We start from the raw sequence: 19,220 nt of genomic DNA on the forward strand, positions 1-19,220 counted from the left end.
TAATGTCTGCTAAATTGGAACAACAGATTTTGTACTTAATACACTTTAATTGTGCGAAAGTAGTGCTGAAGTCCAAATAAAGATATACCGAAGTATATTTTATTGTGCTAAAGTGCATTTAAAGACCGATATTATTTAAAGCTCGTACAATCCTCATCAATAGTGACATCAAAACACATTTTAGGTTTAAATTTAAGAAATGTGCATTGTGTACAAGCAGTATTTCAAATAAAGTTTAATTATAATTTTTATATTAGTAAGTCTCAAGCGATATGTCAGTAAATATGTTATCAGATTTGAAATATACTTAGTATGAAATAAATGTGTTTTTAATATATTATTTTTTACTACAGAATGAATGGATCCATGAACAAATCAGTAAAAATATTGGAACAAGTATTTTTGGTGAACAAATTGTTCACTGAAATATCTTCTTTTGTGTGATTGCTTTTTTGGAGTCATGAACAACTGTTATTTTTAATGAATTGTTGAGTTTTCAATGACTCACTCAAAACATACACAAACAAATACTTATCAGTCCCTAAAGCCATAAAACTAGTCAGTGAACAAATCACTGAATGAATCTAAATCAGTAAACAAATCTTGAATGTGAACGGATGCAAAAAAATTGACTGAGATCAATTAAAAAGTTTATTTCCCTTTTCCCATAGGCAAATTGTATTTTTGACATTGTTGCTGTTGTTTTAAAGTACAAACCTCACAAGAGTTTCTTTGATTTATGCTTAAAAGATCCCAGTTGACACTTTTGGGATGAGTTAACATATGACACATACACAAAAAGACAACTTTGATAAAGATACAGTGTCAAAGAGACCAAAAGAAATCAGACAGACACACAAAAACAAAGAGAGGAAATAAAAAAAAAACAGTGAAACAATGACATAGACAGCAGCTATCATACCGTGATGCATGAATCCATTGTCACACAACTCCACCCCCAAGATCAGCGCCTCTTCTCTGCTTCGGCAGTCACCCTTCATTAGAGAAAGAGACAAGTGCCATTCTCTTTGTCTGCTTACAAGCGGTCAAAATGTCACACCCTGCTTTGAGCTACAGAAAACCACATTTAATTCACCACTGCGGTCCGGTCACCACAGTGTGACAACTCTGAAGGGTCATTTGACCGCCTGGTAATAATTTCACAATACATCATCTTATTGAACACTCATTGACTGTGAAAGTTGCCTCTAAATATCCAAACCACACTTCAAATGTAATCAAAATCGGTATTCTCATGATGACTAGTCTGTTTTTAAGTAGACAGAATTAGACTATATGGCTAGACGGCGGTTTATTGTTACAGTTCTCTTCCGCCTCAGCATATTTGAGATTATTCGGCCTGTTTAGGAAATAACTACCACTTTTGCTCCATTCTTTCCTCTTGTCTCATTTCCTATGGAGGTCAATGTGTTTCCAATCTGTCTATAAAGCAGTATCATAATACAGATAAATCAGACTCAAATCTTACCTGTGCTATGAGCCAGTCTATCAGCTTGTTGGCCATCACCACCGATTTATACGTTCGTAGATGATAATCCTTATCCCTGTTTGGAAAACAAGGAACATTTGACTTGAACAGTAGTACAGTAGCCTCAAGAGACACACATTTCAAGCTAAACTTTAACATTTGTCCTGACTTGCATCTGCCTGAAAAGCTCTTGAGAACACTGTTCTGGGCTTTTACGTCACAACAACCCTTTCCTCTCAATTTTTTGAGGCCCATACAAGTTCTTTACCTTGAATTTCCTTTAGGGTTGCACAGGGGTCGTAATGTTTGACCGAATAAGGACCCTCTGCACATATTTTGCTCTTGCTGGCCACACTAAATGACACAAAGTTGATCTGGAAAGCTAAAAGCGGACTTTTTATCAAAGCAAAGTGAGTTGAGATGTTCAGTGAGAGAAGATGTCAATGAATCACGACAGCCAACTAATTAACCAGTCAGTTTTTTCTTAATTTCTTTTCTAGTTTTTATATTTTTTGCAGTGGTGCTTTGATTAGTATGACGGCGTTTTAGTGCCACCTTAATATATAAAAAAAAAATCTAAGATTACGAGATTGAAGTCGTAATATTTCAAGAATAAAGTCGAAATTACGAGAATAAAGTTGAAATATTACGAGAATAAAGTTGAAATGTTTCGAGAATAAAGTCGAAATATTACGAGAATAAAGTCGAAATGTTTCGAGAATAAAGTCGAAATACTACGAGAATAAAGTCTAAATATTACGAGAATAAAGTCGAAATGTTTCGAGAATAAAGTCAAAATACTACGAGAATAAAGTCGAAATACTACGAGAATAAAGTCGAAATGTTTCGAGAATTTAAATCGTAGAAATTAAAGTTATAATATTTTGAGAGTATAGCCTATATTGCGCATGCAAATAGCCCGCATTGAGAGCACCGGGAGAAGTTGCCAGACCTCCGGAATTGATTTGAATATTGTTGCGTCCGAGCAGCCGCATCATCTTACTGGGATGTCAATTTTAAGGACTCGCGGAAACAGCTTAATATCAAGAATATGATATTTATTAACAGACTGAACAGGAACAACTGTTTATCTTAACATAAGCTCACACACTCAATCGATATTCCTTTGGGGGGCGCTGTAGCTCTCTTATTTAACCCTTTTTTAATACACTACAAATATATGTGGGATTATTAGCAGAAATCATATCATGTGTCATACTCGCGGGGACAGTATGCTTGGAAATAATATTTAATGTCTTCTATTGCATTCGTTATTTGTAGTGCGCCAGCCGCCCAATAGCAATTAAGCTTTGTGCTTTTAGTGCTTTTAATATAAAACAAAGTCTCAGCTTTCAAAATCAGTTTTATAACAAAACACAAATTATGTGTCTTACAATAATGTGATTTTCAAGCTCTTTAATGTGGAGTGACATGTTGCTGTATTTATGTGAATCAGTTCATTAAATTATTGTGAAAATTCCACCACCTGCTCCGCAAAAACATCTGTGGCGTCCAAACTTTCATTCCTCACATGTAGCCTGTCTAATTAAACAGCAATAAAACGTTCTAAAGGTTGAAGTGGACTCAAATTTGTTAACATACCTTATATTGTTGTCTTTTCTGCTGTAAACTGTTTTATTCATGGTATACTGTAAATGAGGAAATACTTTTTAACGTCTTCCATTCATTATTTGTAGCGCGCCAGTCAACCAGTAATCGCAACAATTTTGTGCTTTGTTGCTTTTACACACAGCTCAGCTTTCAAATTCTGCCAGTTTTATAACGAAATACAAATTATAAATGTGTTTTTGCTCTTTATTTCAAGCTTATAGCGAGATATAAATTGAAGGAACATAAGGCATGAAAAAAAAAAACAGTTTAGCCTAATTTATAATGAAAATAATGTCTCGTCGTTCGTTATTGTAATCGGAAAGATGACTGACTCAGATGCCGCTTGACAAACACATTATTGCAATAAAGCCTACATATTGTTTGTATTTCGCTATAAAACTGACAGATTTTGAAAACTGAGATTTGGAATATCTCCCGGTGCTCCAATTCCGGGCCATCTGCATGAGCAAAAGGATAGAATAGCCTACATCAAAATATTATAACTATATAATCTTTATTCTCAAAACATTTAATCTCGACTTTATTCTCGTAGTGTTTCGACTTTATTCTCGTAATATTTCGACTTTATTCTCGTAATTTCGACTTTATTCTCGTAGTGTTTCGACTTTATTCTCGTAGTTTCTACTTTATTCTCGTAGTGTTTCGACTTTATTCTCGTAATATTTCGACTTTATTCTCGTAATTTCGACTTTATTCTCGTAGTGTTTCGACTTTATTCTCAAAATATTTAGATTTTATTCTCGTAATATTTCGACTTTATTCTCGTAATTTCGACTTTATTCTCGTAATATTTCGACTTTATTCTCGTAGTTTCTACTTTATTCTCGAAATATTACGACTTTAATCTCGTAATATTAGATTATTTTTTTTTTTTAACGAGGCACTAAAACGCCGTCGTAGATTAGCATGCTGACAATGTGCAAATTGCCATTTACACGATAAAAATAAACTCACTTCAACGCTTTGATCTTTAGCCAAAGTCTCTCTCTTTGCATGATTGCTTTTTTAAGTCGTGGACAACAGTTTTTGTTTTTTGTTTTGTTTAGTAAATGTGATTGTTAATAAATCACTGAGTTAATTTCTCACTTAAAAAAGGTACTTGTCATCATATAAAGCCACTGAATAAATCAGTGAAGGAATCTGTGAATGAATCAGAACAAATCTTTTTTTCAGTCGTTAATAGCTTATTTTTAATGAATCGAGTTAATGATTCATTGTTTCACTCAAAAAAACACTTGTTGCCACCTAAAGCTATTAAACAAACCAAAATAAACAAATCACCAAAAAACACCTGTCATCACCTAAAACCACTGAATGAATCAGTGAATGAATACATGAACAAATCAGTGAATTAATACATGAATGACTGTTATTTCTAACGAATCATTTAGTTGATGATTTAATGGCTCACTCCAAACACACAAAAAACACTTGTCACCACCTAAAGCCACTGAATGAATCAATGAATAAATCCATGAACAAACCAGTAAATGAATCTGAGCGAATCTTTTTTTGTGAGCTACTTATTTTTAATGAATCATTGAGTTAATGATTGAAATCACACAAAAAGACACTTGTTACCATCAAAATCCATTGAATCAATCAGTGAATGGAATGATGAACAAATCAGTACATGAATCTGAACAATTTTTTTGTTAAACAGAACATCCTGGTTGTCACTTTTGGGATGTGTGAAGATATGACAAAATGGAAAAAATACAACTTTAAACATGGTTGGATTAGCACTCTGACAATGTGCAAATGACAGGTTTACGCAATTAAACCCTCCTGGAAAAGTGAATTCAGTACCAGCAGAACACACCGCTACAGCCATAAACATTCAGATGGGTTTCTTTGGCCACTGCATTGCATTTCACGCTGTTTCTTAAGTGTCTAGCCACTGGTGTTGTGTATTTAAACGTGTTTTAAGACCCAATGTTCTCTTAACAAACAAGATTCTCCGTTCAAACAGAGGTCACCAGGTGTCTCTCAGCTCAGTTTGGTCCAGCTCCAGGGCCTGGAATGGGTCAAATGGTTGCTTTGCGGCTGCTTCCAGACCACGGGAAATGAAATGGAGCAAAGATTTTCCCATGAAGCCAAGGGTCTCTTGGGGGACACTCACTGCGCTAGGTCAGAGGGCTAAGCAAGGGCCCACACCCTACAACTCACACACACTCAACTCCAAACTTAGCTGTTCGCAATTCAGAGAAATCGAAAGAGAAACATCCCCATTCCATTTGTACACAACCAAACACCTCCAGATGACAGGAAATGTGCCTTTTCTCTCAAAGTAATCCGCTCTCGACAAGCACCTCAAGTGTGTGTGACGGTTTCTGTTCGATTATAAAGGATTTGTTTTAATCACAGACCAGAAGTGTGAGTCTGGACAGGCCTTGCCATGATTTAACCGCTACAGACATGGAGCCAGCCCTTTCCTCTGTAGCTGTACCCAGAACTGTCAGCGTGACAAATGAGGGTAAACAGCGTTACCACAGGCAGTCATATGCCTGGCACAAAAGCACTGCAATCTGTAGGATAAGTGAGTGCAAAGTCAACCAAACCTTTCAAATCCTCCTCAGTCTCCTGATTTTGGTCATTTTTAAACATTTACTTTCTTTTTGTTCTACTTCTCACTGTTATATAGTATGTCAGGAATGTTACTCATCCTGGATTTTGGGGCGCAGATGAGCTGAATGTTTTTTTTTTTTTTAATGTGGGTAAGGCGGGGGTGTGAAGCCCCTCCAACCAGCAGGAAATACCAGATAATTAAACTAGAACTGGATTCTCCAATTATAGCTTCGCAAGGAAGGGATCCTCAGTACAGGGTACAGAAATGTGAGAATATATGCATTCTTAAGCCCTACTTGGATGGTAATTGTTTCTCAAGGGGATGGCAGTGAAAATAAATTTGCATGGCGTCTTCGTGATAAAACTCATGCATTCGGATGGCGAGTTCCTACGAACCTGGGAAAATGGTGCTCATGTGGCCAGTCACATGATTGTCAGCTGTAAACAACATGTCTGTTACTGCTCGGACAATTAATAAATCTTACTTAATTTAATTATAGAAAAATATTATCCTTTTTCTTATTTTAATTACTTTAACATCATATATAAAAACAGGAAAATTGACATGCTATGGTTTAAATTTCCTGTCTTATTTACAGTCTTAGTTAAGTCTTATTTACATAAGGAGAACATTTGACCTGGCTTGTTTGACTAGTAAAATAATCAGTCATGCAAAAATGTACTGCACCCCATAATAATGGCCCATTTCAAAACTTGACATCATATAATTATTGTAAAAGTTTTCAGCATTTCAGTAACAAAAGTGTTCATATATAAAATGTGCGCACATTACCGCAAAGCACAACACAAAACACATTTTAATTGATCCCTCCTTGTAAACTCAGACATGTGGATTTGGATGGCAATTCAATTTCTACACGACCATGGTGTTTGTCAAAAAACAGTAGGTTATTCGGCCAGGAATTTTTATTCATGTTGTGGGAGAAAAACATTGATCTTCTGAATTCAGATTGCAATAAAATTACGAGCCCCTGTAAATACTGAAATTATCTTACATCTCCTTTACATACAATTACTAATAATAAGTCGGAATAGGGCTATACACACACAACAATGTAGTGGAGTTTCTAGTGAAATCAGTTAGATTTTTTTTTTCTAATTTTGAATTCAGAATTTTATATTATAGAAATTATATTTATATATTATATTTTTAAATTTCAGAATTTTCTGCTCAAAATTAAATGAAATATATTAAAATATTTTATAACTGCATATAGTAATATTTTACATTTCCTTTGTTTCACATTGTCTATCTTTATTTGCAGGTTTAGATTAAAAAATAAAATTAGAATAAATGAAAAAAATATTTAAAACAAAATTACATTTACTATTAGAATTAGTGCACTAACCAAATAAATAAATACAATTTCTGATTATTATTATTATATATATATATATATATATATATATATATATATATGTGTGTGTATGTATATATATATATACACACAAATAGAGATGAAACCTAACAGAAAATCACAGTGAAATTCTACAGCTCACTACACACAATCTATGAACTATATATGTCATAAATCCAGCCTTTCAGTTTAAAAAAAACTTTAGAAATGCACTCAGGTTCCCAGACAAAAATAAACATTCTTTCCTTTGACAAAGACTTTTTTATGTAATTTACCTTTCAGAAAATTGCTTGCAACTCTTAAGAATTCATTTATGGGATTGCATATTTGTAGTACAACCTAACAGGCCTTTAACAACTATTGTAGAATTTAGCAGAAAATTAGAAAATGGATACATCTGATCATCCAAACAAGAAAACGTGCCCTCAGAGTCCATTATCTTTGTGTTTGCATGCAGAATTTAATGTCCTGTGGTCTGTCAGCTGCCAAAATCTCGGAATGCACCTGTTTCACATTTAGGGCTTCCACACTGATTACTCACATAGGAGCATGGCACAACATTGTGTTCAACTCCATGAACTAAAAATAAGACAATGGCTACAAAATGATCTTGTTATGAGCTTAAACATACATAAAAGTATAAATAACTTAAGTAATTATGGATAAAAACTGTTTTTTTTTTTTTTATCACTAATCAGCCTCTAGTTTTATTCCTATAGGTTCTATCTTTAGAGCGAAAGGAGAAGCGACAGGGGTGCGAATGCACCTGGCAGAGCTGGTGTGACTAGAGACAGCTGTAATGAGGTGGAACTAAGCTACTGGCCCCTTACCTGATCACCGGTGTGAATAAACTATGGAGTCTGCAGAACAGCCTCACACCCTGAGGGGAAGAAGGACATTTGTTATTGTATGCCAAACTTTTCCAAAGGGCAGAAAGTGACAGAGAGAAAGCGGCCATTTAGCAGAGCATGGCTGCTTGAGTTACCTTGGAGATGACATCCTGCATGTCGCTGCGAGGGTGGTATGTGCCGTCATCATAGCGGAACCTATAGAGCACCGGCTCCGGCTTAAACTGGTGCTTGTCTGTGACTGAAATGAGTTTAAGAGTGTGGAGATTAAATTAAGGCTAGAACAAAATGCATCCACATAAATTTAAATTTTCACAATAGTTGGGTGTCAGTACAATTTTTTTCAATAGAAATCAATACTTTCATTTAGCGAGGATGCATTAAATTTGATCAAAAGTGACTTTTGAATGCCGTATTCATCACATAACCCTGATAGATAAAATGTATCATGGTTTCCACAAAATAGTGTTTTTAACAAGAAATGTTTCTTGAGCAACAAATCAGCATATTAGAATGATTTTTGAAAGATCATATGACACTAAAGACTGGAGTAATTATGCTAAAAAAAAAAAAAATCAGCTTTGATATCACAGGAATAAATCACAAATATATTGCAATAGAAAGCAGTTATTTTCAATTGTAATGCTATTCCACAATATTACTGTTTTTATTGTATTTTTGATCAAATAAATGTAGCTTTGGGGAGCAAAAAAAATATACAGGTATTGTCAGGGTTCGGCCCTGACACTCTGTTTGCCTTGTGTTTGTTGTCTTGTGTTAGCACATGGCTTTGTTTTCGTCGGCCATGTGCTTCTCTAGCCCCTCCTCGTTTCATCTTTACCACACCCTCTTGTTAGCCCTTGTTGAGTCCTTGTTAGTGTAATTGCTTTCACCTGTTCCTCGTGTGCTTTCCTCCCTATTTATAGCCCTGTTGTCTTTGCCAGTTTGTTGTCATTCTCACCCATTCTGTCACTGTCAATAGGCTTGTTTGAGATGAGCAAACTCTGCGCAGAACCGATCACCGTGAGATGCATGCCGGTTAGAAAAGTATCTGAGTTACGTCTGCCTTGCTCTGATGTCATGCCGACGTGTGCCAAAAAACTCACGCGACGGCGAGGCGGCTGTGTCGGATTGAGCAGCCGCGCGCAATTGCTCTCCACCGACTGCGCTGATCAAAAGCATGATGGGAAACGACTGACTGACAACACAGCTCAAAGCTCATTGGTTCAGACAACCGTGATGCTGTGTTCTCTTCTAAAATGTTTTATTTTTTTTAATCTGATTTCATGCTATTATGTACTTAAATTGTGCATTAATATTCCCAAACACTATGACAGTGCGATCTCTGTTTGAGATATGTGATTGTTGTCATTTTCTATAAAAATCTAAAATACATGTTTGAATTAAAATAAAAATGAATGATAAATACGCCTTTTGTATGGAATTAAATAGCAAGCACTTTGAGTGTCTTGTTCATCATATTTATATTCATATAAAAGCAACAGAACTGAAATTATATCATGTTTATCAGCAGCACAGCATATGAGTGAGAATAACGCGATATCTGCCTTTGATCTCGTATAGGTATCTGTTCTACTTCGAGAGGGCAGAACTGTCCGTCTTGACTGCGCTTATTTCACTTCTCCCCTCACTGCAGACGCCTACATTTCAGGCGAGGCGCATCTCAAACAAGCCTTTTGTCTCTGCCTGTGTATGTGGCTTAGTATGTGTTTCTGTCTCCCCGTCTGGTTGGTCTTGTGTCCTTGTCTTGTCAAGTCCTTTGTAGTTCCATGTTCTTGTCTTGCTCCTTGTTTTGCATTTTTGTTTGTTTTTGCCTTTTGCTTTTATTTTAATACTTGTGCAGTTCTTGTCCTGATCTTTTGTTTGCATTTGTTTGCGATTCTTTTAGTTAGTTGTGTTGGTTAAATTGGTTATTATTTCTTATTTTGTTACTCCTTTTTATTAGTTCTTTTGTTTTGCTTTATTTATTCCCCTGCCTGCTTTGGAGTAATTTGTGTTCCTGTGGAGCCTTGTCCTGTCTTGTCTCTGTATTAGAGGTCCTGTCCTGACCTATGCCTTTGAGTCCTGCCACTTGTTCTCCATGCCTGGCATTTGGTCTGCTTCGGAGTCGGCAGTCAACAAGTATCTGAGCTCGGCTCTATGGTGCCTTGTTTGGTCCTCTCTATCTGCCTAGTCTTGACACTCCTTTTGCTGCTATTGTAATCTGCCAGTTGCTGTCCGAAACTGTTCCAGTGGTCTTCCCCCAGTTGTCTCATTGTTTACTGTGTTCTTGATGTTGTATTACATGTGCACCTCACTACCCTCTTGTATCAGTCTGTTTTGTCAATAAACCTTTGTCATTCATTCTGCTATTGGGTCCTCCTTCCAGATCCCTGACAGGTATATATTTCAAAGACTTCTAAACTGGAAAAAAACCAAATGGGAGAGTATATAAATAAATGGAAATATCACCAACTATATTAGCAATAATACTAATAAAGTTCATTTACAAGCAGTCTCAAAAAATAATTACATAGTAGATGAAAAGTTTTGTGAACAATTTAAAATAATTTTTAACCCTTTTTTGTACACTGTGTAATATATTCAGTTCAGATTTCAGTTTGCTAATAGTAATTATTTTGAGCTGTAATTTATTCCACTATTAGAGTTTTCCAATTACAGGGGAGCTATGCAGATGAAGCATACAGTAGAGAATTATTCAGCTGGTCATGTGATCTCAAAATGATGTGGCAGTCCGTTTTATGAAGAATAAAACAGCTTTTAAGTGGAATTTTAAACATATTTGCATTTTTTTTTGCATTGTTCATAATTCTTTTTCAAATAAATACAATATTAAAACTGTAATGTAAAGATTTAAAATGCATGGCTTATACTCTATTTGGATTCATTTTACATGTGCAAGGCAACAGAAATGCTATACATTGAGGCTGATTGAATATCTTTGTTGGTATTAAAAAGTTTTACAATGACACGAAAGGCTACAAAAACTTTTAAGGATCTTCAGAATCTTTCAATGGAATTCAGAGGCGTTCAGCTCCATGTAAGCACAAATGCAAGTAACACTAACATGCTTATGAAAAGTAATCCTGCTGTTTCTGCCAAATGAATTCATCCTCCTCAACGAACACTCAGCAAAGGCTTAAAGATCTTTCTCACCAAAGCTGTAAATGCGAGCGAGTGGACAGAGGGCCCTAATGCTCAAATTTATTTCTCCCTGTTAGGAAGCGGTGAAGTGAAAAGTGATTTAGCATGAAGTCCTGGCTCAAAGCCAGTCAGTCTCCTTTAGGGAAACTACTAGTCCATACGGTGAGCATGCATTAAGCAGAACTGGACCCCACCGCCCAAACAAACGACAAAAGAAATAGCAGACAGAAGACCATTCCATTTCCCTCAGTATTAAACAAACAGCAGGGTGTGAAGGGATGAATATTTGTAACACTTTATATAAACATAGACAAAGTTATAAAAAGCCATCTGCTCTAGGACGCTCCCAGAATTCCTCAAGGCTTGAGAACAATGATGTCAGGGCTCTTGAAATATGAAGAGAGCTATTTGTCTAATCAGCCATCTGCATTAAATGGATAGTTCACCCTAAAATGAAAATTCGGTCATCGTTTACTTCCAAACTTGTATGACAAATATATTTTGAAGATTGTTGGTCACCAAATGCTTTTGACTTCCATATGGACAAAAAAAGAAATAAAAAACAATAGAAGTCAAAGGGACCCAAAACTCTTTGGTTACCAACATTCTTCTTTTGTGTTGCACACAGGTTTGGAAAGACATGAGGAGAAGTAAATAATGACAGCATTTCATTTTTGGGTGGACTATCCCTTTAATATATTAATAATACACAAACAGTGTTAATGAAAATTCAACTGACTATTTGAGCTAAGCAGACATGAAATAAATGTCTGTCTACTTGTTTTTTGACTGATGGCAAACAGCCTTTAGTTCAATACGGTGTATTGCCTTTTTTCATATTTCTAAGATTTGCATATGTTTGAAAAGTTTTGTCTGTGTTGTATTTTATCATTTGCTACCTGACTCATAACTATCCCTCTAATTAATACAGTATTATTAGAACTAAGACAAAAGAAATTAAATTTCAGTCATACTTTATTCGCTCTCATGTCATTTCAAACCTGTATGACCTTTCCTCTAAAAGATGATAATTTAAAGAATGTAGTTTTGAAGTTTAAGTCAGTGAGTTGCAAAACAGCATTGGACTCTACTGACATTCATTTCATAGACAAATAAACACTGAGTCAACATTTTGTCAGATGAATTCCTTTAACCTAAAATGTTTACTTGAAGTACCCTCTGAGATTTTAAGTTGATATTTCAATAATTTAACAATACATTCACATGTTCACAGTTTGATACGTAGGTTTTCTTTTATAGTTAATGTTTTATTATGATGATTTTATTATTTATTTCAATTTAAAGTCTTTATAACTTAATAATTATTAAATAATTATTAGTTCACAAATCCCAGTTATACAATAGTTAGTGTAAAAATTTTAGCCAGTACTGACACACAGAAAGACAGAATATGTTAGTAAAAGATCAATAGAGTGGAAATATTACTAACCGTGGTGGATGATGCCGTTTTCCAGGAGAGCCTGGCCCAAATGAACCCCTTCCTCAGGGTTATTGGTCTCTCCAATCTCCATCAGCCAAGACACAAACTCACTAAGAAAAGAGAGATGGAGGACATATAAATAATGTGAGGACAAACAAAGAGGGACCCATAAATTATATGAATGACTGTCAACAAAATCCATTAAAATTGAGTGATCACACCACAGAGACGAGCTCGATAATTAATAGTCTTCTTGTGCAGTGAGGTGGAGTTTAAGTCTGGTCACTTTTCCTTTCTTTCTTTCTTTCTACTCATCTATTTACTATCCAGCATCTACCCATCTATCGATCCATCCAGCCATCTATCCATCCATCTATCTATCAATCCATTCATTGATCCCCTTAACAATGCAGAGATTAGAATAAAAAAAAAAAGAATTACTCCTTTTCTATTTCTCTCCTACTCTTTTTCAATCTTTCTCTGGTTTCTTAAGTCTCTGTCTTTTTCTCCCAATAAAGCTAAATTGACTGCCCTGTATAATTTAGTAATTTTGCTGGGTAAAGCCACTGTCTCAGTGGAGCATATCTGATTCCACTCCCACCACTCCCTCCCCGCCTCTCCTTCCCATCCACCTCTCCGCAAAACCAAAACGAACATGCCAAGCTCCACCAGTGTAATCCTGCGGCTCTTCCCAGAGTTTATGGAACCCGATGGTGATACAGCATGAGAAACATCTCAGACTCCAGCAGACCTCTGCGGTTTTAGGAGATAGAATATATATATACTGTATATATACATATATGTGCGTGTGTGTGTGTATGTGTATGTGCACACACAGTCTGGTATATGTGGTTTACGGGGACTCTCCATAGGCATAACGGTTTTTATACTGTACAAACTGTATATGCTATTGCCCTACACCTAAACCTACCCCTTACAGGAAACTACTGGCAATTTTTGAATTTCATAAAACACCGTTTTGTATGTTTTTTAAGCCTTTTGTTTTACAGGGACACAGGAATTGTCCTCATAAACCATGTTTATGTTGTAGTACCCATGTTATTATACACATTTGTGTCCTCATAAACCATATATACCAGTAAACACGCATGTGCGTGTGCTAAAAGTTCATTTAAGCATCATATAAAATATAGCATAACTATAAGAGATAGTTAAACACTCATTTTGAAATATGCTACAGAAAAAAATGTTTTAATAATAAAAAAAAAAGTTCTCATTATAATAAACGTGGGATTTCTTGGATTACCGTGAGATGACAATTATTGGTTAGATGAATCCATGAAAAAACAAGTGAATCTGGTTAGAGTTCATTGTTAATGAGAGTTTAACAATTAGTTGGTTATTAGTTGGGTAAAAAATGTGTTTGTGGTCTCAAACTGAGTACAATAAACATGCAATATAATACAGATATGAATTTCTAGTTCTTACAAACAGATATAATAAGAAAACAATTAATTTGGTGCTTAATGCACATTATTTGTGCAGAAGTAGTGCTGAGGTCCAAGTAAAGATATACTTAAGTATATTTGATTGTGTTAAAGTGGAACTATAGCAAGTATAGTTCAGGTATACTTTAAATATCTTGCATTTAAAGACTGACATTATACAGAGATCATACAGTAGTGATAATCAAACACATTTTAGGCATAATATTATGAAATGTGCATTGTGTGCAATAAAGAAAATAAAGTGCTATTATAATTTTATATCAGAAAGTCTTAAGTCATAATGGATTTGAAGCCTATACTTAGTATGAAATATATTTAAAATTAATTATGGCATAGTTTTTTTTTTTTTTTTACTAGGGGAAACAAGAGTCCATATTTAAATACTAAACACCACCTGATAAATATCCAATACTGTGACTAATACTGAAATCAATCCATCAATCAATCAATCAATCATGAATGCCTAGAACACAAATACTAATAAATGTGAATGCATTGTAAGTTGCTTTGGATAAAAGCATCTGCCAAATGCCATGTGCTATATGCTAGTCCTGAGTGAGAACAAAAAATGCTTGTTCTTAAAAATGGAGTTTAACTAAATATAGTGAATAATATTCTAAAAGCAAGTGTTTTAATTAAGTCTGGTTGTTAATTAAGAGCTAACCTTTGCTGCAAATTCAATACTCAGAGTTTAACATGCAAATTTATCACATAAAGCAAAGAGAGAGAGACACTTATTGCAAGGAGAGAACTATATGAAAGCAAAATAGTTGAGGCATAGAGATACATAAAGCAAACAGAGATAAGATTGATCAAAAATACTACTGGCTGTGAATCACATGTTAAAATAGTAACACAAACCGGTGGCCAGATCACCACAGTGTTTCAGCACGCTCACCCAGACAGAGATATATTTTCACAGGTTCTGCTGTCATATGTTTCTTCAGTCCATCTGGCTTTCTGAGACTCACAAACCACCCACTCATGAACATTATCTGCTGTCTGTGATCTCTATCCTTAATGAATCCATTCCCACTCCAGACCTCGCTGTCTGTGTGCTGTCTGGAAACGCTGCTGTGCCCCTAAATTCATTTACAATATAATCTGGCCACAACTATAAGCAGTTGTTCTTTGAGGAGGCTTTTTTATTATCAGCTCCTTTGAACAGGCAAATCCCAGCCCAAAATGGCATTATAAAGAGTGAAAGTCTTGTTTTGCGGTTGAGTATCACAGCATTTTGAGTGTCTTATTTTAGCGAACGGTGAGGTTGTCGTATTGACATCTCAAAGCTACAGAGACTTCTGGATTGCCAGTCGAGCTGAGTTAATCTGAGTTCAGCCTAAGGATTTCCCAACCACACTTAAAGCAAAAGAGATCAGAGCAGGAAAAATCCAACACATCTTGGAACAATCTCCTTTATATTTTCTGTTCTGGGTGCTTCGGTGTAATGCAGACTGCAGATGTTCACACTTACATCTTCAAAGGTAGGCGTCAATATTTTTATCAGATCAAACTTACTAAAGCAATGATAACTCGTTCAGAAAACCACCTTGTGGTTACTAAGTCGTTGAAAAAGAAAAACATGTTCAGTTAATATTCTAAACCCAAGTTTAACATAATCCTGGGTTATTTTGTTTCACATTTCCCTTGTTTAGTTCTTAATCCTGAGCAGTCAGGTTGTAAGGTTTCATGTGAAATCTCTGGGTTAATTATGAGATTAATAATTGATTTGTTTTAATACCTGCTTGTCTAAATATGAAAATGTTGCCAGATAAATCTGCACTTGTTTGAATATTTAATGAGGCAAGCATTAAGGTAGTTTATGATTGGTTTGTTGATGCTAAACAACTTCATGTTAGAATCTAGCTGTCACGATCTGTGCGGGGAGGAATGAGGAGATGAGGAGTACACGAAACAATCTTTAATGAAGTCCATAAACAGCGTACATCCAACACTGGGAAACACACGAACTGAACAAGTAGACCCAACAAAAATGAACTGAACAGGCAGGGCTTTTAAACACATGACAATCAGAGAAAAACGAGACGCGCCTGGAATCAAATCAACACAATCAACGGGAGACAGAAACTGGGTCACGGAGCACATGGGGAGCAAAAACACAACAAAAACAGTCCTGGGCTGCGTTTCCCAAAAGCATCGTAAGCTTAAGATGATCGTAGCTCCATTGGTTTCAATGGGTCTACGATGTACTTAAGTTTACGATGCTTTTGGGAAACGCAGCCCAGGGGCGTGACACTAGCACTGCATTGCAGCACAGTGTAATTTGGGATTAACAATTCAAAAGTGGTGCATGTGTATATATATATATATATATATATATATATATATATATATATATATATATATATATATATACATAATGTGTGTGTGTGTGTGTGTGTGTACTATTTTATTCAGCAAGGACACAATAAATTAATCAAAAGTGACAGTACATTTATAATGTTACTAAAGATTTATTTCAAATAAATGCTGTTCTGAAAAGTCCTGAAAAAATTTATATCACAGTTTAAACTAAATTATTAAGCAGCACAACTGTTTACAATATTGATAATAATAATTAATTGTTTCTTGAGCACCACGATCATTATATTAGAATGATTTCTGAAGGATCATGTGACACTGAAAACTGGAGTAATTTCTGGAGTAACTTTTATTGGAGCAATTTTTGATATTAAAATAGAAAATGTTATTTTAATTTGTAATATGTCAACTGTAATATTGTAATAATATCGTTGTTTTCTGTGGCGACAAAACCTTTTACATTTCTGTTTATTAAATAATAAGACTAATGTGAATAGAATTTCAGCTGCTGTAAACCTATAATATTCTCAGCTCCCTTAATTCCTCATATTTTCTCCCAAATCAATCCAGATAAACTGAAATAGTCTACAGATTCCATCTGTTCGTAACTACACTCTAAAAATGCTGGGTTATTTTTTTTAACCCAAATGTTGGATTCAGCCTGATTTTTATTTTTAATATTTTATACCCAGGTGCTGGGTAGTTTTTCTGTAACTAAGTTGCTGGGTCATTTTTAATGCTGTTTTTTTTCTACCCAACTGCAGGGTTGAGCCTGTCTCAGACGAAACAACCCAGGTGCTGAGTCGTAAGATTTTGCATAATCTACAGGTGAGAGCAGTTCTCAGCGCCGCCGATTTGATGCACTTCTTCAGAGAAATAAAGGTTTGTATACATTTTATTTCATTTATAAACTCTTTACTGTGCTGTAAATTATATTATTTTTCAATGCAACATAAGTACGAGATGTCAGTCAGCTGTGTCAGCAGCGGTTGTTTTGCATGATGGAAACGCCTTTTGCCTTGCATAACATAAATGGATTTTATTCGTTATAGTACTGAGTTTAACTTAATTTGATGTTAATATATGTTCTCTAATCTCAGTACTGTTTGTTTATGGGCAGGTTTTGGAGTCAGTCATGGCATCTTTCAGCTACGAGTGAAACGCAAGGTAAACATAACGTCTGAGGTTCACAGCTCAGATTTTGGTGACACACCGGCACACGAATTAGCACTATTTCGGTAAAAAGCAATTGCAAAGAACAGTTAAATACACTTGAATTAAAATGCCACTTTTAAATGTTACATTTTTATGTCTAAAATGCTTGTTAAACGAGTTTAAATGTTTGTAATATTGTAAACTATGCTGTATTCACCAAATAAATTCAATCTGTCATGTATTTTGTCTATGTGGTTTTGCCTAATAATACATTTTCTTCTTTTGATTATTGCTGTTGCCACAAGTAATTATGTGTGATTGTTTAATTTCCAGCCCATTTTAAGCCAGCAATATAATAATGTTTAAACAATGGTTGACTTAAATAAAACAGCCCAGCATGTTGGGTAAAAGCATTTAACCCAACCAGCTGGGTCAAAATAACCCAGCATGTGTTCTGTCCAATATTTACCCAGCACTGGGTTGCCAAATAACCCGTTGGGCTGTTTTTAACCCAGCATTTTTTTTTTTTTTAGTGTATGCTAGTTACCTCTGTGGTGTTTTTGAACACAGTTTAAAAACAAACTGGGTGGTGCAGGGAACTCTGGGTACCATTTAAAACAGTCCAGATTTACACTGCTAAATAAAAAGCAGGTATAAAAACATTCAACCAGTGCTCTTAAAAGAAGATTCACAACCAAAAAAAGGACCTAGAAGCTATTTCTTTAACACATAAGTCAAATTCCTCAAGGAAAAGAAAAGAACAAACAAAAGACAGATGGACTACAGAAAAGCACAGATTTAAAAGCACAGAAATGGACGGGTAATAAAAACGATCCTGACTTAGTGTTTGAGACCTATTCATCATGTACAGCAGCCTGAGATCTGTTCACCCGAATGCTGTCCATCTCTAACGCCATTATACTGCACTGCTCTGTTATTTATGATGTTCATGAAATGTTATGTACTTTGGTCACTACAGTCACTTCTACAGCTACACACTCTCATTCTCAGTGTGTGACTCACACTCCCATGATACTACAGGTCGTGACCTCTAGCGTAATCTCTCCTGGAGTCTATCACAGCCATTATCCGCACAGACAGAGCACAGAGAGGCGACTCTCGCTGACCTACCTTCCAAGGAAGCACTTGGGGAAGGTGGTGAGTTTGCGCTTGCGGTCCTTAATGAGGTGGCCCTGTTTACTCATGAGGTTATAAAGCTTCTCGCCTTTCTCAGATATCATCACCCAGGTGTCCTGCTCCATGCCCAGTCTCAATGCTGGAAAAGCAAATAAGAGAGAATGCACTGTCTGAACCCAGAATTACACAGATTGTATGTGTATGTGCTGTATATTTAGCACAGTGTATGTAGGTGTATATACTGTGTATATATTTTAGTTTATGTTAATTAATGTAGTTAAATAATTAACAAATGGAACCTTATTGTAAATGTTACCATTTATATATGTACATGAATATGAATTCATATATGTATGAATATATATGAAGTTTATATTTATTGTATATACTTTTATAATATACAAATATTTGTAATTATCAAGTGCTGTCAAATGATTAATCGCGATTAATCGCATCCAAAATAAACGCTTTTGTTTACATAATATATATGTGTGTGCTGTATATATTTATTATGTATATATAAAATACAAATACATGCATGTATATATATTTAAGAAAAATATGTTATGTTAATATATTAAATATATTTATATATAATATAAAATACAATAATAT

The 19,220-nt window shown here is 35.1% G+C and overlaps 1 protein-coding gene across 2 annotated transcripts in view; it reads right to left on the minus strand.

The window, feature by feature from the left end:
- prex2 (phosphatidylinositol-3,4,5-trisphosphate-dependent Rac exchange factor 2) overlaps nt 1-19,220 on the minus strand; it is a 152,908-nt gene that overhangs the window by 78,750 nt on the left and 54,938 nt on the right. For both annotated transcript variants that reach the window (XM_058765209.1, XM_058765208.1), the window contains exons 10-15: nt 18,600-18,744; nt 12,532-12,632; nt 8,054-8,157; nt 7,899-7,948; nt 1,490-1,565; nt 923-995 (exon numbers count right to left, since the gene is read on the minus strand). In XM_058765209.1, coding sequence (XP_058621192.1) covers nt 923-995; nt 1,490-1,565; nt 7,899-7,948; nt 8,054-8,157; nt 12,532-12,632; nt 18,600-18,744 — 549 coding nt within the window. The remainder of the gene's footprint in view (nt 1-922; nt 996-1,489; nt 1,566-7,898; nt 7,949-8,053; nt 8,158-12,531; nt 12,633-18,599; nt 18,745-19,220) is intronic.

The sequence above is a fragment of the Onychostoma macrolepis genome, chromosome 24, assembly GCF_012432095.1.
Source record: "Onychostoma macrolepis isolate SWU-2019 chromosome 24, ASM1243209v1, whole genome shotgun sequence".
In the NCBI taxonomy this organism is placed as follows: Eukaryota; Metazoa; Chordata; class Actinopteri; order Cypriniformes; family Cyprinidae; genus Onychostoma; species Onychostoma macrolepis.